Below are 27259 nucleotides of genomic sequence, written 5' to 3'. Positions count from 1 at the left end.
AAAATTTACTTTAATATTAATTTATTAATTATTTTAATTTTATTTTTATTTAAAATTTTAATTATTTTAATTTTAAAATTTTAATTAATTATTTTTTTTTTAATTATATTTTTCATAATTAAATTAAAATTTTAATTAAATTTATAAATTAAATTAAATTAAAATTTTAAGTAAATTAATTTTAAATTATTATTTTTTAACTCAAAATTTAAATTAAAAAATGTTAAAAAATTCTTAAGCATATTTTATTATTTTTTTTTTCTTTTATTATTTTTAAATTATTTATTTAAAATTTATATCTTTTATTTATAACACTCAAGAGCACTTTTTGATGAAATATAAAAATAAATCTAAAAAGTTTTTAAATTTTAGTAGAATTTTGTTCACATTTTCGAATCTCAAAAAATTATAAATTTTGTAATTTTTTTTTTAAATTGAATTTTGTAGATGAAAAGAATAAAAAAAAATTACTTATTTACATGAAAAAAAAAATTTTTTAATTAATTTTTTTATTTAATTTTTTTATTAAAAAAAAAAAAAAATTTTTTTATTTAAAATAAAAAAAAATTTAAAAAAAATTTAAAATTTTTATGAAAACTAATTTTTTTTAAAATTTTATTAAAAAAATTGATTTAAAAAAAAATTTCTGTTATGAAAGGCAAAAGTTTTGTTCAGACAAAAATTTAAAAAAAAAAAATAAAATTTAAAAAAAAATTAAATTTTAAAAAATAAATTAAATTAAAGACATTAAAAATTCTTGACAAAAAATTCAATAAAATCAATTTTTAAAAAATAAAAAAAAAATATTTTTGAAAATTTTGCTTTAAAAATATTCAAAATTTGGCATAAAAAAGCATAAAAATTTTAACAGAAATTTCCTCAAAAAGTATTTTTTTTAAATTTGTAATTTTTTAATATAAAAACTCACGAAAAGACATTTCAAACCGCATTAAAGCAACTTTTCCATCTGAATACCTTTTCAAAAAATTTCAGAGAAATGTAAAAAGAGAGCATTCAACCAAAAATCTAATAATTCTTCCTCACAAATCATCAGTAATTTACAAGTCGTTCGTCATGTCGCAGCACACTCTTCTTTCCTCGTGCTACTGCACCAACGAGAAAAATACGGAAAAATTCAAGGTTTTGCACAGCGACGTGCTCGGACGTTATGCAGTTGCCTCATGTGACATCGCGGAAGACGAATTAATCCACGAAGAACTCCCGTTCGCCGTCGGTCCAAAATCCGATAGTCGCGTCGTTTGTCTCGAATGCTTCTGCCCGCTCGATGGAAGTGCCTCCGGAGCTCGTTGCGAGTACTGCGAATGGCCTTTGTGCCTAAGTTGCAATGCCGCCTCCTCCCGAAATGCCGGTTTGAAGTATCACGAAGCCGAATGTCAGGTTTTTTGGGAGAACGGAGTCAAATTTCAAAATGTTGCCGACTCGACGAAGCCTTGTCCGCAATTTGAGTGCATCACGCCACTGCGAGTTTTGTTGGCAATCGAAAAAAATCCAAAATTCTTCGAGCAGCAAGTCAGTTTGATGGAATATCATGACGTGGCGCGACGTGCGAGCGCTTTTTGGGATGCCGATCAACAAAATATCGTCAATTTTCTGCTGACGCGATGCAAATTCGAGGGAAGGTTCGCACGGGAGCTCATCGAACGCGTCATTGGCGTCTTGGATATCAACGTTTTTGAAGCGCGAACGGAAACGGGACATCCTCTGAGGTGCTTGTACCCGATTTTTGGCGTTGTAGCGCATTCGTGCGTTCCAAATACGTCACATTCGATCAAAGCGAGCGAAGGATTCAAGTTACGAGCGTTTTCGACGCAAAAAATCCAAAAGGACGAAAGTATTTTCGCTTGTTATACTTTTACACTCGCAACAACGCACTGTCGACAGCGTCACCTGCAAAAAAGTAAATATTTTACGTGTCTTTGTGAGAGATGTCGAGACCCGACGGAGCTTGGAACGCAATTGAGGTAAGAAAAAAAATCAATTTTTCATCAAAAATCTTAAAAATTTTTCAAAAATTCAAATTTTTCATCAAAAATCTTAAAAATTTCTCAAAAATTCAAATTTTTTTATAAAAAAAACTTAAAATTTCAAATATCTTACTTTTTTAGTGCTTTTAAATGCATTCGATGCAATTCTGGTTATTTAACGTCGAAAAATCCTCTCGATCCAAGCGTTGATTGGAGATGTAATGAATGCGCGGCGGAAAGATACGGTCCTGATATCAACCGATGCGTGGATTTGATGCAAACGGAAATTGATAATTTGTTTGAGAAGGAAAATCCGTATGCAATTACCGATGAACTTGAGAGCATGTATAATGCGTACAAGAATGTGTTGCATGACGGGCATTTTATTATGCAGACCATTAGATTTCATCTGGTTTCGTTGTACAGCAATAGCGGCGAAGGAGAGGAAGATGTCAATGCGCTGCGGAGGAAAATTGAGTTTTGTGATATTTTGTTGAAGGTAAGTTTTTTTTTAATTTTGAGGGAAATTTTAATTACTATTTTATTTTATTTTATTATTATTATTTTTTTTTTTGTAAAAAATTAATTTATTTTTTTTTTTTTTAATAATTTTTATCAATGATTTACAAAAAAAAAATTTAATTAATTGAATATTTTTTTCATTAATGATCATGAAATTTATTTAATATTTTAAAAATTTATTTTAATTAAAATTTAAAACTTTTTTTTTATTAATTCATTTTTAAAATAATTAAATTTTTGAATTAAATTTATGTAAAATTATTTAATATCATGAAAAATAATTTTAATTATTTTTTAAAAAAAATATTTTTTGAAATTTATTTTTAAAATAAATATATTTTTTAAAATTAATGTTCATTAAATGTTAAATATTTTTAAAATTAATTTTAATTTAATTTATTTTAATTAAAATTAAATATTTTTTAAAATATATTTTAAAAATAATTAAGTCTCAAATTTTGATTTAATTATAAAAATAAAATAAAAATTAATTTAATTATTTTTTTATGCTTTTTAGAATTTATTTTAGAATAATTAATTTTAAATTTTTTATAATTTTCATTCATTTTATTTTTTTTTTATTTATACTTTTTTTATTTTTTAAAAATTAATTTGACTTTAAAAAATATTCATATTTTTTTTTTAATTAAAATATTTATATTTTTTTCATTCATATTCAAATTTAAAAAAAAAATGTTTCAAAATTTAATTTTTTTATTATTTTTATCTAATAAAAAATATACTTTTAATTTAAATTAAAAATTTTATTTTTTTGTGAAAATTTTTAATTTTTTTTTTATTATTTAAAATTTATTTTTGTTTTTTAAAAAAAATTTCAAATTTTTTTTTTTTTATCAAAAAATTTCTGTTAGATTTTTTGAATATTTTTTTAAATTATAATAAATTTTTTTTTTGTGAGAAAAATTATAATTTTTTTTTTTATCAAAAACTTTCTTTCAGATAATATTTCATTTTTTTTTTTTTTTTTTGAAAAATTGTCAAATAATTTTATGAGTCATAAGAGAAATTTTTCATTCAAAAATTGCTTAAATCTTGAAAATTTTTTTTTTAAAAATTTTAATTTTAAAAGTTTTTAAATTTTAACATTTTAATCTGAAAAAATATTTATTTAATGATCTTATTAATTATTTTAAAAAAATTTATTTTCTCCTCAAAAAATTTTAAATATTTTTCTTTAAAAAAATATTTTTTATTAATTTTCTTAAAAAAAAAATTTTTATAAAAAATTAATAAATTTCTCACCTTTTCTCTTAATTTCAGCTCCTCAAAACAATCGAACCCGGCAAAACTCGCACCCGCGCCGAACTTCTGAACGAAAAATGTGGCGCTCTCCTTGCCGTCTCTCAACTCGACTTCAAAAACGGCTCCCTGGATCAAGTCGACTTCAACAAAAATCTCACCGCAATGCTAAAAATGCTCGAAGAATGCATCTTAATCTGGAAACGCGAGGATCCTGAATCGCAAGAAGGCTCCATGATCCGTTCTACGCAAGAAACGCGGGAAAAAATCAACAAAAAAATCAACGAATTACGAATTTAGCAAGAAAAATGACAAAAATCTAGAAAAACAAAAATAAAATTGACCCAAATAATTAAGATTAAAGTGCAATTCATGCTCCAATGATCCCGAAATGTACAAAATTTCGCTTTATTTACAAACGACGGTGACAATGAATGCAAGAAATAGTTCATTGAACTTCTTTAACGCCAAAAAAATCTCGTGATTCAGCGGAAATTTGCAACTTGGACCAACCACAGACAATTTTTTCTTCAATTTTGGTAATTTCTAGAATTCTAAGGTAACATTTTCGAAAGAAGGAAATAACTGCGACACAATTTTCGTTTCTTGTTCCAGTTGCAATGAGCTGTAAACGCAGCTAATTTTCAAAAGAAGGGGTAACATTTGTATTTTTCGCACAAATTTTATATAAAACGTGTCACGTTCGTGCATTTTTAGTTTGTTTCGAGCAACGGTTCGGTCAAGAAGTGTTGAATTAAATGAAAATTTCCGCGAAAAATGTTCGTAACGAGTGTTTTTTTGCTATTTTTAGCTGTAATTTCGCCATTCGAGGCGAAAAAATATGACGTCAGTGAGGAAGTTGATGACATTTTGAAGTCCAGACCCGGAGAAATGAGTTTAAATTACGATCCGTTCTTCACTTCGGGCTTTTCGATTGCGCCAAATATCCCGTATGTCGATGTCGAGCCGGATTTTACGTACGACTCGGATCATGTGAGTCCCTCTGACGTGGATTTGCCCGAAAAGAACGACAACGGGGAGGAAGAAGAAGGACAGGAAAGTGCTCCAAGACGATCTGAGGCGCTAAAAATGCGAAAACCCTTGAATCGGGCGACTTTCTTCGACGAAGATCCGTTCGCGACGCACGAAAATTTGGAAAGCGAGCCGAATTTGGGAGACAAAAAGAAGAAATGGAAGAAAAAAAAGGGCGGGAAAAAAGGAAAACGCCCTACCAAGCAACCCGGGGGCGGCGGAATGTACAAACGAGAGATGAATCCGTCTCAGAATGACGAAGAATCGGATGAACTTGACTACAAATACTCAATAGACTTTGAGCCAAGTGACGAATATCAACGAATTAAGGCAATTTCGGACAAACAACGCGCGGATTTGACCAAAAATCCGGAAAATTGTAAAGTTTACAAGTCAGATGGGGGTCAAACGTGCTACGAATGCCTCGATCCGCATACCGGAGACACTTCCGAGAGCTGCACATACGACGATGATCGTTCCCCAGCTAAATACGCTTACGAGACATCCAAAAGTTACAATGACAAAGACGCCGTGCCCCAAGATGAGGACTTTGAGAACAACTACGGCGACGATTCGGAGGAAACGACAACAGTTTCGCCCCGAAAATCCCATCGAAGACCCAAAAAATCGAGTCACGAAGCGAGAAATCCACGAGGAACGAGGAAATTTGAGGCTTTGAGAGTTGCGACGACAAAAAAACCTCCCAAGAAGGAAGAGGATTATTATTATGATGATGATGCGGATGCCGATGCTGACACTTATTATGATACGAGTTACGATGCCGAAGTCCTTGAGCCGTATAAACATTCTTTTTATTTCTCGGCGCCGCATAAAACGCACGAAGAAGTGAAGAGTAAGGAGTCGGAGCCTTATGCGCCAGTTTATGATGCGAAAACTGATGTTGACTCGGCTTTGAAGGATTTTAATACGCGGGATTGGTCGTCGTGCACGAAAAAGACAAAGGGGGATTTGACGTGTTATCAGTGTGAGGATGAGAAAGGGAGTTCAGCATGAGGATTGCATGTTTGTGCAGGAATCGAGACCGCAAAGTGTTAGGTAAGAGATGATTTTTTATTGATTTTAATTCAATTTTGAGTGAAAATTGGTTGATTTTTGTATTTTGAAAAATTTTCTCAAAAATATTAAGAAAGTTCTTCATAAAAAAACTAAAAATAATTATTTAAATTTCAAAAAAAATTTTTTTTTTTAATTTTTATGAGATTTTTGTATAAAAAAATTAATGATTTCGATTTATTAAAAATTTAATTTATTTTAATTATTTATTAATAAATTAATTAATATTTTTTTTATTAATTTTTAATTAATTATATTTAATTTAATAATTTATTTAATTTTAATTTATTAAAATTTTATTAAATTTTTAAACAATAAATAAATAAAAATAATAAAAAAAATAAATAGGAAATTTTAAGAATTTTTTTAAAGAAAAATAATTTTATTTTCTTATTCAATTTTTTTTATTTTTAATTTAATAAAATTAATTTTGAAATTTAAAATTTAATTTATTTTAATTACTTACTTATTAATTAATTAATATGTATTTTAATGTTTTTTATTAAGTTTTAATATATTTAATTTAATTTAATTATTAATTTAATTCTAATTTATTAAAATATCACTTAATTATTTTTTTTTTAATAAACAAAATATTAAGAGATTTTTTTTTGAGAAAAATAATTTTTTCTTATTAAAAATTTCAAGTCAAATATCTTTTTTTAATTTATTTATTTTATCATTCGTTCTAAAATTCAAAAAAAAAATTTCATTAGGCTTTTAAAAAATCATTTTTTTATTAAAATTTAAGATTAAAAAAATTAAACATTTAGATTAAGAAAATTTTCTTAATTTTATTTTTAAAAAATTATCTTTTTTTATATTTTAATATTTTTTTAGAATTTCTGAAATAGAATTGTTTAAAAAAAATTAAATCTTCATTATATTAAAAAAATACATTTTTCAAGAAAATTTACCTCAAACTGACAGTTTAAGTTATCTTTTGAATTTTTTGTTTTATTTCTTTTATAATTATTTTTAAAAAAATTATTAAATTTTAAAATACAGTAAATTTTTGTTTTATTTTTTATTAAATTTAATTTTTTTTAATTTTTGAATTGAATTAAATTATTTTTTGCTATAATTTTGTATCATTTAAAAATTTATGAAAAAAAAAAATTTAAAAATTTAAATTTATAAATTAAAATTTTTCAAGAAAATTATTAATTTAATTATTTTCAAAGTAATTTTTCAATTTAAAAAAAAAATTAAAAAAATAATTTAACTTTATACTAATTTTGAACATCAAAAAATTTTTAAAATATATATTTTTTTACAAAAAATTGACTTAAAAAATTTTTTTATATACAAAGTCAGTAAAAATTTGAATTTTTCGACATATTTTCACTCAAAAATATTTTTTTTTATAAATTTTACAAAAAAAAAAAAAAAAAAAAAAATCAAAAACTTACCAAACTTCCTCCTTTTTTTCAGAGTCGTCTACAAAGGCCCCAAACGCGTTCTCACGACAACTCCTTCTGACATCACGACATTCGCAACTACCCCTTCCGTGACTAAAGTTTTCGATACTCCAAGCACCCAAAAACCCATTGAACCTGTGACAATTTCCTCAACGCTTCCAATCCAACCACGAACTGGGCACTTAAAAGTCGTCCCGAAACTCAACAGACAAAAAACCAAGAAAATCGTCATCGTGAAACGAAGAAAGCCTGAAAAGAAACCCACAAAAAATGACGGCGACGAGGACAGCGGCGAAGAAGTTGTGGAAAAACGAACGATTAAACGCCGCATTAAAGTAACGTTGAAGGGAAATAATGGCACGATGCCCGCCAATTATTCAAGTCGGGTTCTGCATGACGACATGAAAGATTTTAAAATTTAATTTTTTTATTAAGAATTTTTTTTTATGAGATTTTAATAATTAAAAAAAATATTTTTTTGTAGCAAACTCCTTTATTTTTAATTAATTTTTATTTTTTTTTAATACTTGGACATTACATTTTTAATTTTTAATTTATTTTAATAGGATGGGCCTTCAAATCCTTTCAAATTCATGAAAAAATCAGAAAAAAACGCAAAAAATGTGTAAAGAAATGTTTTCAATGACACGACAAGCTTCATTGAAACTCATTCAATCATTCAATGGTGGTGTCTTGTTCTATTAGCTGCCTACTCAGCCTACGAAACGGAATTACATAATTTTTTTTCGCGCTGTGAAATTCGTCTGTTCCGCTTCTGTAGTGTCATTAACATTACAAGCGAACACCAAACGAGTGACAAATCGATTTTAATTGTTTCAGCACAGAAGGAAATAGTGCACGAAATTAGACATTGAAGTTTTTTTCGTGATTTTTTATAATTTTTTGTTAAGAAAAAAAAATAATTATTATGAAATTTGTATTTCCTGCTTTCCTACTGTTCATTGTTCAATTACCTAGCTACTTTGTTTCATATTTTTTTTTATCTTATCTTGTAATTTATGAGGTAAGTTTATTAATTTCATTGCTCTCGAATTCCTTTCTTATCATTTTTATTTATCGAAACCTCTAAATTTATAATATTTATTATTGAAAACAAACATTGCATGCACAAATCACTTCAAAAGTTAAGATAAAGGAACATTGAAGTAACAAATTTATTTTTATTTTTTGGTTAAACCATGAAATATGCAATAACACGAAAAATGCAAAGCTTAACATTTAAATTTTTTTAAAGAAATTACAAACTTGGTTTGAGTAACTTTTGACACACGGTAAATATATTTTTGGTAACTATTAATATTTTTTTTAAAATTAGTTTAGGGAGTAAATGGCGAGATAGGTGAGATAAATTATTATTTTAATTTTTTTCTTTTAAATTTTTTTTAAGAAAATGTATTAAAAATATATATATTTTAATACTTTTTATATAAATTATTAAAAATTTCATTAAATATATAATAAAAAATTATATATTATATAAATAATAATTATATATAATTAAAATATATATTTTTATATATGATATATGTTGAAATAATGTTCAAAAATTTATTTTTTAAAATTTAAATTAACGATTTTTGTAATTTTTATAACATATATCATACATAAAAATATTTTAATTATACATTTTTTAAATATTTTATAAAAAAAATAAAAATATATATTATTAAACATATATTTTTATACAAAAAATTAAAATTTTATGAATGATATATATTAAAATAATGTTCGAAAATTTATTTTTTAAATTTAAATTAACGATTTTTGTAACTTTTATAACATATATCATACATAAAAATATTTAAATTATATTTTTTTTAAATAATTTATATAAAAAATAAAAATATATATTATGAAATATATTTTTTTTATGAAAAATAATTAATTTAAATTATTTATTTATATTAAATATTTAATAATTTAATTAAATAATATAAAAAATTAATATTTTTGTGTAAAAAATATAAAAAAAAAAATAATAATAATAATAAAAAAAATAATATTTAAAATATAAACTTTTTTATTTATTTTCATAAATCATAATTTTTTAGTAAGACATAGAAATAGAAAAAATATATATTTTTCATTAAAATCTTAAAAATAATAAAAATAAAGCAGAAAATATACAAAATCATAAATTTTTTATATAATTTTATTCATAAAAACTCATATAATTAATATAAAACATACAAAAAAAAGTAGAACAACATTTTTTTCAATAATAATACCTAAATAATTACAATTTTTTATCTTCCTTTTTCAAGTTCTATGCCCATCTTGCTTCCTTATCATGTTTATTAAATATTATATTATTATACATATCGTATCGAATAATATAATATTATTATATAATATTTTATATTATATATTTTTTGTATTAATTTTACTTATATTTTTATAATTGTTTTATTATTTTATGGTTTTGTAGCATATTTTTTTAAAATATTATTTGCAAAATTTTTTTAATATAATTTGTTGATTATTGTTTTTTTTTTAATTATACTTTTTTTTTATTTATTTAAAAATTAAAATAACTTTTTTTTTCTATTAAAGTTGTAAAATTAGGAAAATATATATTTTTTATCCATTTAGATAAAATTATTTAAATTAAATTTAATTGCGGAAGAGTACGACATTCATTAACAATTGCAATATTAATATTTAGTTTTAAACATAAAAAAATATATTTTAAAAATAGGATTTTATAAAGGAAAAAAATTAAATGCGTACGGTAATTTAATTAATTTGGATATTTACGAATAATACGGTAATAAGCGGAAAATTTTGGGGTTAAATATATTTTTTTTGTATTTTTTTTTTAAATATATTTCATTATTAATAATTAATAACATTACGCCTAAAAATTATTACACTTACGATACTTTTTTTTTCATTAACTTTCCTGCTTTCGCTCTTACATACTTAAATGTTAAAGATAAAATATTTTTTTTTATTTATAATATGGTATGTTTCTGGGTAGTTTCATGTCATGATGCCCCGCTTTTTGTTACTTTTTTTTTCACAGAATTCACGACTTTACGTTTTACGACTCGTCTCCGTTTGTGGTTGTCACAGCGCTCGATCCATTTTCGGTTTTCACGCTATCCATGTTGGGGACGTAATCAAGCGCCATGAGACATGCAAAGAGTGTCATCACCATTTTGGGCTTTACTTCGGTTATGTCTTCGGGCAGAGCGTAAACGCGAGCGCCAATTTTACGTGCCATGGAAACGGCGTATTTGGCGTTCTCGATGTTGTCCTGAAAGGAAAAAAATTGAAAAATTTAATTTTTTATGTAAAAAAAAATATATATATTTTCATTGTAAAATAATTTAATTAAATTTTTAATTATTTTTTTAAAATAAAAAAAATAATAATTTAAAGAAGAAAAATATAAAAAATATGTTTATTTAAAAGAAATTTTAAGTTTCAATTTTCAAATAATTTAAATTTTTAATTCAAGTAAAAATTGATTAAATATATTATTTTATTAAAAAAAAATTTAAAAAATATTTTTTTTAAATTAAAATAAAAAAAAATTTTTTTAATTTATATTTTAAAAATTATTTTTTGATTTAATTTATTTTTTTTATTTAAATCATTTATTTTTTAAATAAAAAAAAATTATTATTTTTTAAAATTAAATTAAATTTTTTTTAATTAAAAATTAAATTAATTAAAAAATTATTTTAAAAAATTAATTAAAAAAATTTACAAAATATATTTTTTTAAATAATTAAGAAAAAAAATCAAAATTTACCTCTGGATCTCCGGAATCCTTCACGAGCTCGTAATTAATGCTACCTGGCTTGATGGCATCGATTAAGTCTATCACTTGTTTGCCTGTGGCAATTGATGAATCTTGGAAACTCTTTATGCTTGAACTTTTACCAGCGGAACTCAATTTGTTGTTCGCCCATTGAACGATTTCCTTTTCGACGATTGGATTTCCGCTTTGAGCCAATTTCGATAGGATGGTAAGTGTATAGGCGCGCATCAATTGCCAAATTAAAGCTATATTAAAAAAAATATTTTTTTTAATAAAATTTTTAAATTTCAATAAATTTTCTCTTACCAAGTGTCAACGTAGCATTTCCTTCGCTAAGATCGTTTCCGGCAATTCCAACGAGCGAGAATTTCAATTGTTTTCCCAATTCGACGGCATAATTGCAATTTTCTAATTTTTCCATGAATTTTCGCATCGGTGTGAATTTCTTATGAACGCGATTCCAGTTGACAGTTCCTGGCTTGATGACTTCAAACAATTGGAAAATAACTAAACCATCAGCTAAATCGGAATAAAGCCAGTTGACGTAAGGTTTGACGCCCATTGAGTTCATCCAGTTACGATAAGCTATGAAAAAAATTAAAATTTTATTAAGAAAAGATCGAAAAAAAATTTTTTTTGACAGTTGACAGATGTCAAAGTTTTTTATAAAATTTTAATTTTTAAATTTTTTTTGGTATTTTTTTCGAAAAATTTTCCAATTTAATTTAAAAAAAAAAAATTTTTGTCAAAAATATGGAAAAATTCTAATTTTGCCGAACGAAAAAAAATTGACAGCTGTCAAAATTACTGAGCACTGTCAAAATTTTAATTATTAATTATTTTAATAATTTTTAAATTAATTTTTTAAAATTTAATTCATATTTTTTTTTGTATTCTTTAAAATTATTTTATTTTAAAATAAAAATCACATAATTGACAGCTATCAAAATTTTAAAAAATTGTCAATTTTTGAGAAAAATAAGGAAATTTTCTTAATTTTAATTAAATATTTTTTCTCTCTGGTTTAGCTTTAAAGCTCAAATCATGTAAAAATGTCTCAATTTGACATTTGACAGCTGTCAAAATTTTTAGAAAATTATCAGTTTTTTAAATTATTATCAAAAATAAAAATTTTATTATGATGAAAAATTAATTTAAAATTCTCATAAATTTACTTTTTAGCAAAAATCATGTGAAAATTTGGTATTTGAAATATGACAGCTGTCAAATATTTTCGAAAAATTATGAATTTTGAAGAATTTTTTTTTTCAATTAATTAAATCAAGCAAAAAGTAAGTTCAAAAATGCATTTTTAAACAAATTTAAAATAGTTTTGAACTATTTTCTCGTTCAAAAAGCATTTTTCATCTTAAAAAATTTTCAAAAATTAATTTTTTATGAAAAACTTTTGAAATTTTTTAAATAAAAATTAATTTTTTAAAAATTTTCAGTGAACTTACTCTTCTCCTCGCGAGTCTCTTCGATAGTTTCCAGTCCATCAATTTCCGCAGGTCGCTCCAATCCGGGATGATTATTGAACAAATTGGCGACAAAAGCAAGATTCAACTTATAAACGCCATTGACGACATCTTGGGGCGTAACGAATGCCCGACAATTCAATTTCGCAGCTTGTTGCAACATTTTCTCCGCTCTTTCGTTTTGGAATGGCTCCTAAAATAAAAATTTTTGATCAAAAAAATGAAATTTATGAAAATTTCTCAAAAAAATAAAAAAACTTGAACTTACATGCAACGCCTCTAACGTAACCCCGGCATCCGCAGGCGCAATTTGATGCAACAAATGCGTATAAATCTCCGAATCTGTGATGTCGCTTTGGAAATTTGTGCATCTCCGTTGAACGCCTGCCCGTTCCAAATGATGGTTCACCCATCGCAGCAAAATTTGTTCCGGACTCAGTTTCATGAGGTCTTCCAAGCGTTCGCCGTCGTACAACAAGCCCGCAAGTCCCGGACAATGATCCAACGTGATATGACTGAACAAACCGATGCGAATAATTTGCCACAAAAGCCCGAGAACCAAATGTTGCTTGCCCTTTGCCAAGTCATGGGCATCGATATTGACGATATTGCATCCGATGGCTTGCGACGACACCAAAGCCAACGTCAAATTCTCGAATTTCGTGTAAACCGTGAGATTTTTCTTGTTTATCGCACGTTCGTCGATCGTATCGGGACACGAATGATTGATAATTTTGCACAATAAAATGCCGTCTTTGATTTTTTCGTACAACTGCTTGCCCTCCGGATCGATCGGCAACAAATGCTTCAAATCCTGATCGTGACCCAAATTGCTGTTGATCCAATCGCTGAACGCCAATTGTTCCTCGTTGCGTACAGAATGTGTCGTTCCGGCAGCAGATTGATCCGAAAGCCCGCCAATTTTCTCGATATCTTCGCGTTTTGACAGATTTTTGCCGAACGTGCTTGCGACATCTTTCGACTTGAGATCCACGCAAATTTGCTCGAATTCGTTGTACGCCATTTTGCCGTCGTTTTGTATCCGCTTTTTGTTGCGCATCTCGTCGATCATCTGTCGCACTTGGTACCCGGGCAACTTGAAGCCCACATTGTCGAGGGCATCTTTCAATTCGCTCAAGTCGATAAAGCCATCTTTGTTTTTGTCAATCTGTGAAAAAAAAAATTAAATTCAATTAAAATATGAAAAATATTTTTTTTTGTAGATTAGATATGACTTTTTGAAAAATTCCTCGAAATTATTGTTTTTTTTTTAAATTATTAATCTTTAAAAAATTTCCTGTTCATTTCAGCTGAATTTCGAACAAAAAACCGCACTATCACGTTAAAATCTGTATCTAATCACCTGAAAAACTCATTCAATTGAGTGTGTCATTGAATAATTTAAGCTTAGGGTTTATGAAATATTTATTTTCTGTGGTTTTTATAAGCAAGTGTCCATTTGACACTTATTGCTTTATAAACATCTTTCATTTAATATGATATTCACAGTACTTAATTGTACGTTACAAGTTGAAACTCGTCGTTTGCGGTTTTATGAGGATCATTAGAGCGCATTTTTTGGATTTATTTGGCAACACTGTAAGTATTTTTTTTATTTTTTTATTTAAATTTTACAAAAAAAAAATATATTGCAATTAATTTAAACCAAGTATAATATTTTTATTAATTTATAATTTTTGATATAAGAGCCGAAAAAAAATTATTTTATTATTTTTGGCAACCCTGCATTGTAAAATTTTCTATTCTTAAAGCGAATTTTTAAGAAAATATGTTTCAATTTATTCTTAACGAAGCATTAAATTAAAAAAAAAGTATTTTATGAAGATTGGAGATGTAAAAATTCTTGAATTTGTTAATTTTTGGCAACACTGTGTGTCAAAAAAATTAATTTTCAAGCTAATTTATCAAAAAATATATTTTTTCATTATTTTAAATGAAATAAAAAAATTTAATGGAGGATGATATTTTTGATATGAAGGATAAATAAAGATCTTTATGTAATTTTTGGCAACCCTGAATGTAAAAAACTTCTTTTTTCGAGGCATTTTTATATAAATATTTATTTTAATGAATCAAAAATACACATTGAAACTTAATTATGTCATATTTCTTTTTCCATTTTTGATATAAGGGTTCAAAAACATTTAATTGCTGAATTTTGGCAACACTACATGTCAAAAATTTTAATTTTCTTGAAAAAAAAAAATTATAAGAAAAATTTTTCCATATCAAACCAAGCTTAAAAATTTCATAAATTGATAATTTTAAAGCTTTTAAAATTAAATTAAATTTCATTTTAAAGTTTTTTAAAATAATATTTGGCAACACTATGTCAAAAGTTTCAATTTTTCAAACAATTTTTTTAAGAAAATTTTTTGCAATTGATTCAAATCAAGCATTAAACTTAATATATTCAAAATTTTCTAATTTTTTGGGAAATTCGAGGTATGAAAAAAATCGAATTGATAATTTTTGGCAACACTGTATGTTATTTTTTTTTCAATTTTAATTAAGAAAATCTTTGAAATTATTTCTAACTAAGGTCAAAAATTTCATAATTTTTGATTAAAGGGATCAAAAATCTCATTTTTATGATTTTTGGCAACCCTGAATGCAAAAATTTCAATTTTTGAAGCAAATTTTTTAATAAAATTTTTTTTCAATTATTTCAAACCGTCAACTTTTAATCAAAATTAAAATTTTTATTGTAAAAAAATTTACATTTTAGAAAAATTTTCTAACAGACAGACATCACAAAGCCATTTCATCCCATTTTTTAAAATTTTCTTCAAGCAAAACTTTCAACGGAAAAAATATTTTAATCAGAATCTGATCACGTTAATTATTTACAATCATCGTCTTAGATTACATTCATCATTTTTTTACGTATTCATGACTTAAATAGCGCTCGTAGATGTTTGCGGTTTATGACATGATCGCGTTTGTTCGACACACGAAACAATATGTTTAATCAAGCGTGACACAAAACTCGATTACGTAACGTTTTGATATCGAATCGCAGTAAAAATTAAAAATAATAAGATGCCACTTGATTTTTTTTTTCTTTTTCATCAAGTCCATGCATCAGTGCATGATAAATGTTGTGTGAATCACGAGCAATTAATCAGCGACACACTTTTCGAACATTTTTACGAAACTTACTTCGTCCCAATATTCTTTAATTTCAATTTTAAGGTTTTCCAATTCTTGTTCGGCGCTGAGCGAACTTTCGTGAACTTCGGTCATTTTTTTTTTAATTTTTTTTTTTTTTTTTTTAAATCACGGGAATTGTTGACGACGCACTTTCTACTGGTTTCAAGTCTGAGTCAATACTGAGGAGAAAAAAGTTAACGCCTTTGTGGCTATTATCAGTTGAGTGCGATAAAAAAGAGTTGTGTGTGCGATATCTTTTTTATTTTTTTTTTTCCATGAAAAAAAAAACAACTCTGAGTTGCTTGAAAATTGTTAATTTTGTCTTTTTAACGAAAAATTAAAATTAAATGCAAAAAAAATTAAATCCGATTCAGTAGAAAATGCACAACAAAATATTTTTTGATTGAAAATATGACTTTTTGTTATCAGGCAGCTTTAAAAAAAACGGCAAGGGTGAGATAAAAAGTGCTTGTCTTATCAAATGTTTTTTTTTGTTTACAGGGAATGATCGTTAAAAAGGAACAGTTTTTTCGAATAAAAAGAAGATTTTTCATGAACAAAGTATTTGCATAATTTTTAGCTTGAATTTGTCGCTAATTGTATTTGTGCGGGGATTAGATAAAAACGTTTAATAAGCCGACATGTAAATGAGACACAATTTAAGGTACATTTAAAGGAGAAAATTTGTTGGAAATGTCAAAAGGGAAGTTTTTTGAATTATTTTTTAATTTTTTTCTTGAATTTTAATTATTTATTTTAATTTTTATTATTTTCTGTTAAAATTTTGTCAAGTTAATTTGCAAAAAAAAAAAATTAGTTGAAAATCAAAATTTTTAAAATTGATTAATTTTTAGTTTTTTTTCTACTAAAAATAATTTTTTTTAAATTATTTTTTTTTATTAATAAATATTATTTATTTTACATAATTTAAAATAAAAAAATAATTCGAATAAAAAAATTAGCTTAAAATTAACTTAAGTTTAAATTAACGAAAAAATTATTTAAATAAATTTTTTTCACATTTCTTTTTTCAAAAAGAATTTTTCAAAACTTTTTTTTTAAATTGCATTATTTTAAATTTATTTAAAAAATTTTTTATGACCCTCAAGATCTCGATTTAATTTATTTTTTTGCAAAATCTCATTGGAATTATTTATTAAATAATAAAATAATTAATTTTTTTATAAATCATTTTTATAAATCTTAAAAAAAAATAAATTTTTTTAAAAGAAAAAAATTTGTTTAAAATTGTCATTAAAATGATCACTTTTAAGATAATTTTTAAAAAGTTTCTTAATATTTAAATAATTAAAAATTTATTATTTTTAAAATTAAAATTTAGTTTTTCAACGAATTTGAAGAAAAAAAAATCGGTATTAAACTCGATTTGTTTAAATTTTTTTAAATTAATTATTAATTTTTTTTATATATTTGCAGACGAATTGTTATAATTTTTCCTGAGGTTTAAAAATGGTGAAAAGAAAAAAAAATAAAAATTAAATAAAAATTAAAAAATTATAAAATTCTAAAAAAAATATATTTTTAGTTAAAAATTGTTAACTAATCAAATTAAAAAATCTAACTTAAACGTTAACTAATTAAATTTAAAATTGAACGAAAATTTCTCAAGTAAGTCTTTAAACAAAATTTTCAATTAAATTCTTACAAAATCCAATATTTTTTTTTAGTTCAAGGATCAAAAATCAATCCAGGAAGTAATTATTTCCATGAATAAAAAATCGTCTCATTGTGAATTTCGCACAACTTGCTATCACAACCGACAGACTAAAGGTTGCTAATGACGAACATTTCTTCGTAATAATATTTACTCAGAGCACACAAGGCGTAAATTGCGAGCAAGTACATTTATTATGACTTAAAAGATAAGAAAATATCGTAAATTCTGTAATTTCTTGAGTCATACGCGCACTTTTCTGTTTATTCTTCGCTTACTTTACAGCGAACGTGAATCATAGAGCACTTTGTGTAGGCGCAAAAACTGACAGACAGTCAACGAAACGAGCTTCTGTTGTTGTGATTAGACGAACAAACAGATTTTTCTGTCGTGATTCGGCAAAAAATGATTTTTTTTCCGTGGAAAAGTTGTGAGAAAAGCCACAAAAGTGATGAATTTCCGTCTTCCGGCTTTTTTTTCTGCGTGTTGGAGAAAGAATTGGGTTTCCGAGAGATGATACATCTGCTTCCTCGTCGCTCTCTTTTGTACGCACGAGACACATGAATGCAACATGCATTGCTTAGGTAACGATGATTGAGGTTTATCATTGAAATGCTAATTAAGTGTAACGTCGTGGAAAAAAATAAATAAATAAAGATTGCATGTACGCGGATTGTGGTCGTTTGCGAGTTGTGCGTGAATATTTTTTTTTTATGAATAATCATAATAATAATGTTATTAGCAGCGATTCAGTTGAAAACGGAGATGATGGAGCAAAGTTCGATTGGCATTGAGGGAGCGTGGGCGACAAAGACATCATGCGATGCGATAAAATAAGGAACGTTTCGTGCCGCTTGAGTGACAGCGAAGGAGCCTCGAGGAAGGAAAAGGGTGAGTTGAACCTAAAATTTAGCGGTTTTGTGTCAAAATATCATGACATTGCTTCAAGAGTTGCTTTTTAATTTTTTTTTTCATATTTTTTATATGAATAATTTTTTTTAGATTTTTTTTTATAATTTTTTCAAGTTTTAAAATTTTTAATTAAATTAAAAAAATATTTTTTTTTGTTTTTAATATTTTTTTTAAATATTTTATTTTTTTAATATTAATATTTAATATTTATTTATTTCAATTTTTTTACTTTTGTAAGAAAATAATTTTTAATTAATTCAAAAAAAAAAAATAATTAATTAAATTAAAATTAATTTAAATTTTTTTTATTAAATTTTTAATATTTTTTTAAAATAAAAATAAATAAATTGCTTTTGAAAAATTTTAAATTAAATTAAAAATTTATATTTTTTTTTGTTCTGAAGGATAATTTTAAAAAATTTGTAAATATTTTTGATTTGTTTATTCAAAAAAAAATCATAATTTTTTGAAAGTTATAATTAAAAATAATTTTTTTTATCAAATCAAGTCAAAAAAAATTTTTTTTAACCTTAAGTTTTGAACTTTCCTATCCTTAAATTTTGTTATTTTTCTCTTAATTAGAAATAAAAGATTTAAAAAAAAAATAAAAATTTATCTCGAAATTTATAAAATAAAAAATAAAATTTAAATTTTAATTATTTTAAAGAGATTTATTTAATTTATTTAATAAATTTATTTAAAAAATTAATTTTAATTTATTCATATTAAGAGATTATTAAGATAAAATTTAAAAAAAAAAATAATTTTAAAAAATTAAATTTTTATTATTTTAAATTTATTTAATAAAAATTAATTGAATTTATTTAAAAAATTAATTTTAATTTATTTAAAATAAATTTATAAAATTTATCAAAACAACTTCTTAAATTAAAAAAAAATAAGTCAAGAATTTAATAAAATCTAATTTTAAAAGTTTAATTTTTTTTAATTTAATTTAATAATTTTTAATTTAATTTCATTTAATATTTTTTTTAATTAAGTATTTTTTTATTAAATTTTTAATAAAAATTTTACATTTCTTAAAGAAATTTCAATACAAATTTTTCACTTTCAGAACCATGTGTGGCAAAAAAAACCTCTTTAAATGCAAATAAATGCAATTTTAAACATCACTCACTAAACGATTTCTAAAAATCCATCAAACCGCATGCATAATAATGCATATTTTCAACAAACAAAATTATAATATTGCAACTTTATCGCTGCCTGTCTTCACTGCTCAAATCATCTGTGTAAGCAGAAATTTGTACACATTGCAACAACTTTATAAAAATAAATATAGTAATTTTAATTTTTATACGGCTTGTTTGCATTGCCGACGTCTCATGTGTAAGTGAAAATAATAAAAAAAAAACGCAGAAGTGAGCATAAAATGCATTTCCGTTAAAAGTATTTTTATAAATCTCTTTTTGAAGTTAATGCACTTTGAACTATGAAATTTTTATTTATTTATTTATTTTTTTGTTTCGGGGACAAATGATTATTTTGACGAGCGTGATAACTGTACATTTTGTGTTTTTTTTTTGTTTCTCACTGAAATTCGTTGTACCGAAAAAAAAATTTTTTTTTGCTTCTCCAATAAATAAAATAAAATAAAGTATGTGATGTGATGTGAAGTAAACAACAAGAATATGGCCTTGAAATTACCATAAGTTAACAATACTTTTGTACGTTGTTCGATTCTGTGTTTGTATGAACTGCAGTTAATATTATATTGTGAGAAATTTGTGTCTCGCGTGATTTATTGAATTTAATAAAAAAATTTAATATTAAAGTTTGATTAAAAATTTAATTGATAATTTCAAAATTTTTTTTTTTGTAAAAAAAACATTTTTTTTTTTATTTTATATTATTTTTTTTTTAATTTAATTTAATTTTTTTTTTAAATTTTTATTTAATTTTTTTATTTTTTTTTTTTTAATTTTTTTTTATTTTTTTTTTTTTTTTTTATTTATTTTTTTTATGTATTTGAATTCAAATTTTGAAACCAACGGGTGTTTGGCGAAACTATACATTTCCGAGCATATGTTTCATGGAGAAAAATGTTAGTTTTGAGGTCCCAAATGTTTTGCGCGAAAAAAAAAATATTTTTTAAAATCTCATCAAGTCAAAAGCGAACATGGAGTCGATCAGGTAAGTTTTATTTGGCAGTTGAACAAAAATAACTATTTTTTTTTCTTTCAGGAAGAATTGAAGAAAGATCAACTATTTCATCAAGAATTTTCAGATTTTTAAACTATTGCAACTCATGGAGAGCTCATATAGTTAAAAATCAAGGGGTTTAATGCTTATTTCACGTGCTATTTTAAGTGAAAATTTTCTTCTGACCTGCGAAACACAAATTCTTCACAATTTTTGCCGAACTTGAATGATGTCGTCGTCGTCGTCGTGAACACTATTTACCTTCTAATTCACGAGTTTCATACAAAATATCCAACTTTTTCATACAAATACGGGAATCGTGTCGCATTCTAAGCAAAAAAAAAATCCTGTCTTGCGTCGATCTATCGAGTCGAGTTCTGACATCATACGTGTCATTCACGAACTCAAGCAATTCAAGGCAAAACATTCAAAATTCCTATTAAATTCCACACAGCTCTTCTTCGGGCAGGAATTCTTGAAATTCAGTAAAAAAAAGGTCATTTTGTACGTGCTGCAACATAACTTGTTAAAAACATAAATTAACATGTTTTTGGCCTGTGTCGTTTAATTTGTCAACTACCAACCATCATGACACAGTTTTACGACTTTAGACAATTGGTCTGGTTTCATTGAAATGCAAACATCATGATGGTAGAGATGCATCTACTGGTAGCGGCGTAAGTGAGAAAGTACGTTTTACATAACAAAACAATGTTCGGTGTGAATTTTCGGAAGACATGAGCAACTTCACTGAACATAAAATGTGAGTTGGTGTCGGGTAAAAATGTGCATTGTACCGATTTATGTGGGAATTGATGGCATTTTTATGCTTTTTCATCGTCTTTCGTTGCAACAACTCCCGGTTGATGACGAAAAAAAAGCGATCGAGACCCATGTCAAAAAGATGTTTCTCCAAAAAAATCAGCAAGAAGTGATTTAAAAATAATTTCTGACCATCAGTGTGGGTTGTGTGAAGTAGAAGACAAGAAAAAACTGACACTTTTTTTTATAGGAATTGTCCGTATAAAGAGAGAGCAAGAGAGAGACGTGGTTGGAATATAATAATCCTCAGTAATCATTTGTTATTGTTAAAAAAAATAAAAGAACAAGAAATGTTTAGTCTACGATTTCAACTTCAACTTCGTTCGTTGCCCATAGCTGTACTGAGGATACAATTGCTTGAACGTTTGTTAAATAAATAGAGAAAAAAGCCATGAAATATAAATTAAAAGGAATGTGTAGTATAAAATATTGACAACAACAGAAATATTACGTCATTTTGGGATATGAGACGTGATTCGAGAGAGCGTAAACTTTGTTGTATCGATATTGAAATGAGTTTTGTAGAGCAAGCGGAGTTGTTTGGCATGAAGGAATTCAAGCTATGAAGGAATTTTTAGTTGAGAATTTTTATTGTGAAGCTTAAAAAGTTATTTGAAAGGAGCTTAAAAAGAATTTTTTGATTCAGAATTGCATTTTAAGGCTTCAAATGGTCATTCAAGAAGAATTTTCAATGATCTTCGGCGTTTTGAGCAACTTTTTAGTTCGAAAAGGAAAATGTTTTTGAGTTTTAATCAGAAATTTTATCAAAAAAATAACTTTTCATTATTAAAAAATCCTTTCAAAGTCAAATTTTTCAATTTTCAAAAATCTTGAAAGTCCAAAATTTAATTTTTTTCTAAATATTTTGAAGTTTTTTACTTTCTGAAGTTCAGTTTAATTTTTAAAATTAAAAAAACTAATTTAAAAATCATTTTTTTTTGGCGAAAATAAAGAAGAAATTTAGCTCAAATCAATTTAAAAGGCAATTCACAATCCCATAATTCACTAAAAAATTGCCTAAATTAACCCACTTTTTGTTAAATCGCATCGCATCACTTCATCTCATGAGTAAACCATTTTTTTTTAACAAAAACGTTCCAAAACAATTGTCTTCTTTATAATTTTTTAGTTATTCCATCGTCTGTTTCTTGCTTGCTTTATTTCATTCACGAAATGAAAACAAGATCACTCTTTAACAATTGACATGTTTGTTTTAAGGAATTTTAATCTTTTTTATTTTTATTTTATTACACTTTGTCTCATTACGCTTTTTATCTCGTTAAAGACTTCTTCGTGAAAGAGATACAAGTTCAATCAGTTACTTAGCTAGTTATTAGAGAGATCGTTAGTCGGATTATTTCGGTAAAAAAAATACATTTGATTCATTCATTGAACTTGAAATTTTTTTGGTTAAAGTTTTAATTTTGGAGAGAGAAGCTACTTTCTCCCTCGAGGGCTTTGTGAGGGCCCAAAAATTAGCCAATATTGTATTGTTTTGCTTTTTTTGGGTTTTTTACGGGGGATTTATGGCTGTTTGGTATTTGATAGAAATAATAAAAAAGTTAATAATAAAAAAAGAACGAACAACAATAGAAGGTAGTCGTAATAATGTTTGAAATATTAATTGTATTGTTTTATTTTTTTATTATTTATTTATTTACCTCGTTGTTTGTTTGTTATTTATTATTAGGTATTATTGGATATTTTTTATTACTTTTATGGAATTTTATATTAATTTTTTTTTGGCGAGGTTTGTAAAATAATCGAAAAAAAAAAATTTATTATAAAAAGTTAATGAAAATTTATTTAAAAAAATATTATTATTTTTTTTAAATAATAAAAAAAAATTTTTTTTCTAAAAATAAAAAAAAATTTATTAAAAAAAATTAATATAAATTTCAAAAAAATTAACGAATTTAAAAAAAATATTTTTTTTTTTTGTTAAAGCTCAAAATTTTTAATTTTTAAAATTTTTTTCAAATTTATAAAATTTCAAACAAATTAATAAAATTTAAAAAAAAATTAAAGTTTAATTAATTTTTTATGAAACTTTTGATTTAATTTAAAAAATCATGTAAGATTTTTTGAAAAACAAATCAAATTTTGATTTTTAAATCAAATTATTACAAATTATTTTTTTTATTTTAAATAATTATCATAAAAAATTAAAAATAAATTGTCCAAAATTTTTGAAAATTGTCATTAAAAAAAATTTTCAAATTTTATTTTCATACAAAATTTTTTTTAGCAATTTTTGATTTTGAAAAATTTTTGTTGTTTTTTAAAATTTTTTGAAAAATAAATTAAAAATTTTTAAGATTTTTAATTAAAAATTGAAAAATTAAAATTTCATAAAAAATAACTTTTAAAAAAAATTTTTTTTTGTCAAAAAAAAATTCAGTAATTTTAAAAAAATTTTTTATCTCGAAAATTCAAAAAATATGGTTTTCAAAAAAAAAATAAAATAAAAAATATTTAATAATTTTTTTTGAAAATGTCTTGAAAAATTTTGAAAATAAACAAAAAACGATAATTTTAAAAATTTTTAAATTTTTTTTTAAATTTTAAAATTAATTTTTGATTTTCGTTTGGAGCGGCCTTAATTCAAATAATTAAAAATTTAAATAAAAATGTCTAAATTTTTCAATGTAACTTTGAATTTTAAATATTTAATTAATATTTAATTTTTTTTAAGGTTAAAAAATAAAAAAAAAATAAAGTAGGTAAAAATTTAAATTTTTTAATTTAAAAATTTAACTTTTTTTAATTTAATAAAATTAAATTTTTTAAAAATTTTTTAATTTAAAAAAAAATTAAAATCACTTAAAATCAGCTAAAAAATGTCACAAAAATTAATTTGTTTAATTTTAAATTTGAAGAAAAATATAAAAAATTATTTTCGAGTTTTTACAAGAAAATTTTTTTTAAAATTATTAAAAATGTTTTTCTTTTTAAAGCACTTTTTCTATTTTCATCTACCGAATAAAATTTTTTCAACTTTTTTCTTCATCAATAAATAATTTTCATCATTTAATTGAAACATCTAACATTTTCAATATTTACATCAAACACGCGTGTAATGCTATTAATCATTCATCACAGCGAATTTCTTGTTAATAAAAAAATTTTAATGCGCGAAAAAACTTGTTGTTAATTCAAAGCATCATCGACTACTTATCGAATGACTCACGACGATGACGAGTTGCTGCACTTTCAATGCTAAAATCGTTTGTTTTAACTAACTTTAATGCGTTGCGACTGGCGAAAGTGAATAATAACTCAAAAAAGCGAAATAATAAAGTCGTTTGTTGTTTATTTATGCGCGCGATTGGAGTATTTAAGTTGACATGATGAGTCATGCCCGTCATGTCCAATAAAATTTCTCGGAAACTCGCATGAATATGTGTGAAAAGGGATTGCCTCCATGTCTCCTCCTGGTGTGTTTTTACGTATGACGTGTTTGTCTTTATTGGATTTTTTATGGAAAAATTTCGCGTTTTGGGGGGTCTTTTGATGAATTTCTTGCCGGGAGACTTTTTGAGAATTTTTTTTTAAGAAATTTTTTTTTAATTTAATTTTTTTTCACTTTTTTTTTGGATTTCTTGCATAATCGCGGTCGAAAAAACCGTGAAACACACTTCTTTAATGGATTTCCTGCGTACACAAATATTGATTATAATTTGAATAAATACACATAAAAAATACTATTTTAACATCATCATCTTCTACAATTTTTTTTGGTGTCGTATAACATTTATGTACGAGATATTTGTTATTTTGGGCGTACGTAAGACGAGACGGTCTCATGTTTTTCACTTTTTCTCCGTTTTTCGAGGGATTTTTCACTAAACACTTGTTGAGATGCGTTTCGGGCACGTTTTTACGCATTTTGCTGCATTTTTTGGTACTTACTTCATCGAATTTCTCACGATATTCTGCCTTTTCTTCGGCACTTAAACTTTTTACGATTGACATTTTGCGATTGACGGAGCTGAACTGAAGTCAAAATCCAAAAGTCACCACAGAGGGCGTCTGATCTTGGTCATTTTCCATTTCCGGCACCGATTTTTCCATTCCGATCACCGGTTTTTTCCATTCCGATCACCGATTTTTTCCATTCCGATTGATGGAACCGAGACGAATGAAAGTGATAAGGACGCCAGCGCCATCTGTGCTTCAATTATCACTTTCATTCGTCTCAATTTTCTACAAGTACTGTTATCCGGCGATCACAGCATACACGGCGGAGTTTATACGTCGCTGTGATACAGTACCCATTGCCTTTTGAGTCGTATGAAATTGATAAATTACGACAAAAACGGAAATGCGGCGAAAAGTTGAACTGTCAAGCGGAAATTAGTTTAAATTCTCGCCGCGAGAGGGAAAAATGCGCAATTTTTGAATGAAAAATTTGTTAAAATCCATAAATTTCCTCTAAATATTCTTTTATTTCTTTAATTTTCTTCCTTTTAGGTACATTTACTTTTATTTTTTTGCATTTAGTGCAATAACATTCATATAATTTTTTTTTTGTTAAAATTTAAACATCACTCGAACGAGTGCCAACTAATTAATTTAAACAACAAAATTCAATGCAATTTTAATACTTTTGAAGGTAAATGATAGCCCTTTGATAGATTTTTAACAATTTTTCAACGTTAGATAGACTAGAAATTCAATAACAATCATCACTGAAACATTTAAACTTGAAACTTACTGCCTAATGATATGTTTGTTGATATGGTTGTTTTTCTCATTTTTCATTTTCTTAATTGCTATCACAATAAATTACTATAGTTTTTATATTCTGATGAACTTTGTTCAAGCAGGTCGTTGCTTTTTTTGTAATATAATACTATATTGATGCGAAATGCGATAAATTTTGAGGTTATTTGAGGAAATGAGAGATATAACCTCAAAGTGATCAGAAGTTTTTTTGAGGTTAGAATGAATTTTTATAAGAAATTTTGAATTTCTTGATTGATTTCTAACTAAAAATATTTTTTCAAAAATTTTTTTTTTAAGTTTTGATTTTTAATCAATTTATGAACAAATTTTTAAGTAACATAACCTAAAAGAGATCAAAATTTTTTGAGGTTATGATTTTTAAGTAAATATTTTCCTATGAAATTCACACTTTTATAACAATATTTAAATTTTTAATTAAATTTAAAAAAGTTTTTTTTTTGTAAAAATCTCGAGATTTAACTTTAAATAATTTAAATTAAATAATAATATAAGAAGATCTATAACCTCAAAAAGTATAAATTTATCATGAATTTCAAAATTTTTCTTGAATCTGAACTGCTTATGGTTCAAATATTGAAAATTTTTGACAAAAGTTAATTTTTAATTTTAAAAATCTCGACTAAATTAAATGTGAATAAACATTTAAAGATCTAACCTCAAAATTTAACAAAAATTTTAAATTTATAAAAAATAACCCCTGAAATCTGAACCTATTTTGGTTCAAAAATTGAATATTTTAATCTTTTTATGATGAATTTAATATTGATTAAATTTATATTCAGCGAAAACATTAAACTTTTCGAAAAAAAAAACCGAAGAATGAATCTTTTAAATTTTGAGGTTAGGTACAAATATTATAATTAATTTGTTTATTAAAGCTGATTTTCTTACAATTTATCATATTTTTATGATTTATTTCAGATTTCATATAAAATTTAGATCTTTTGAGACTCTTTGTTTAAACTAACCTCAAAACGATAAAAATTATTTGAGGTTATGTATTTTTTAGATCACTTTTTTTTCAAGATCCAAGATCTTTTCTTAAAAGTTTTAAATTTTTAAATAATTTTTTTGAATTTTTCAATAAAAAATTTTAATTTTTAAATGAAATTTTTGAATTTTTAAATAAAAACTTTAATTTTTTAATAAAAATTTTTAAAATTAATCAAAATTTATCGCATTTTACATCTAAAAAATCTACT

General features: G+C 24.5%; 2 protein-coding genes across 3 annotated transcripts; one reads left to right on the top strand and one right to left on the bottom strand.

The window, feature by feature from the left end:
* Positions 1-1074: 1074 nt before the first annotated feature.
* Positions 1075-4143, top strand: LOC134833714 (SET domain-containing protein SmydA-8-like). Its single transcript, XM_063848133.1, has 3 exons — positions 1075-1982; positions 2127-2484; positions 3789-4143. The coding sequence occupies exons 1-3, from the start codon at positions 1075-1077 to the stop codon at positions 4065-4067; spliced, it is 1545 nt and encodes a 514-aa protein (XP_063704203.1). The 3' UTR covers positions 4068-4143.
* A 5306-nt stretch (positions 4144-9449) lies between these two features.
* On the bottom strand, positions 9450-25289 carry LOC134833464 (plastin-1). 2 transcript variants are annotated; one of them, XM_063847782.1, is made up of 6 exons: positions 25221-25289; positions 12831-13730; positions 12545-12755; positions 11391-11669; positions 11076-11329; positions 9450-10574 (listed from the first exon to the last, which is right to left on the bottom strand). In XM_063847782.1, exons 1-6 carry the CDS (start codon positions 25281-25283, stop codon positions 10359-10361), a joined length of 1923 nt encoding a protein of 640 aa, XP_063703852.1. In that variant the 5' UTR covers positions 25284-25289; the 3' UTR covers positions 9450-10358. The 2 variants fall into 2 exon arrangements, with proteins under 2 accessions (XP_063703852.1, XP_063703851.1); XM_063847781.1 differs by lacking the exon at positions 25221-25289 and adding an exon at positions 15746-15898.
* Positions 25290-27259: the final 1970 nt, after the last annotated feature.

The sequence above is a fragment of the Culicoides brevitarsis genome, chromosome 3, assembly GCF_036172545.1.
Source record: "Culicoides brevitarsis isolate CSIRO-B50_1 chromosome 3, AGI_CSIRO_Cbre_v1, whole genome shotgun sequence".
Classification (NCBI taxonomy): Eukaryota; Metazoa; Arthropoda; class Insecta; order Diptera; family Ceratopogonidae; genus Culicoides; species Culicoides brevitarsis.
This window is presented reverse-complemented; position numbering and strand designations above follow the sequence as displayed.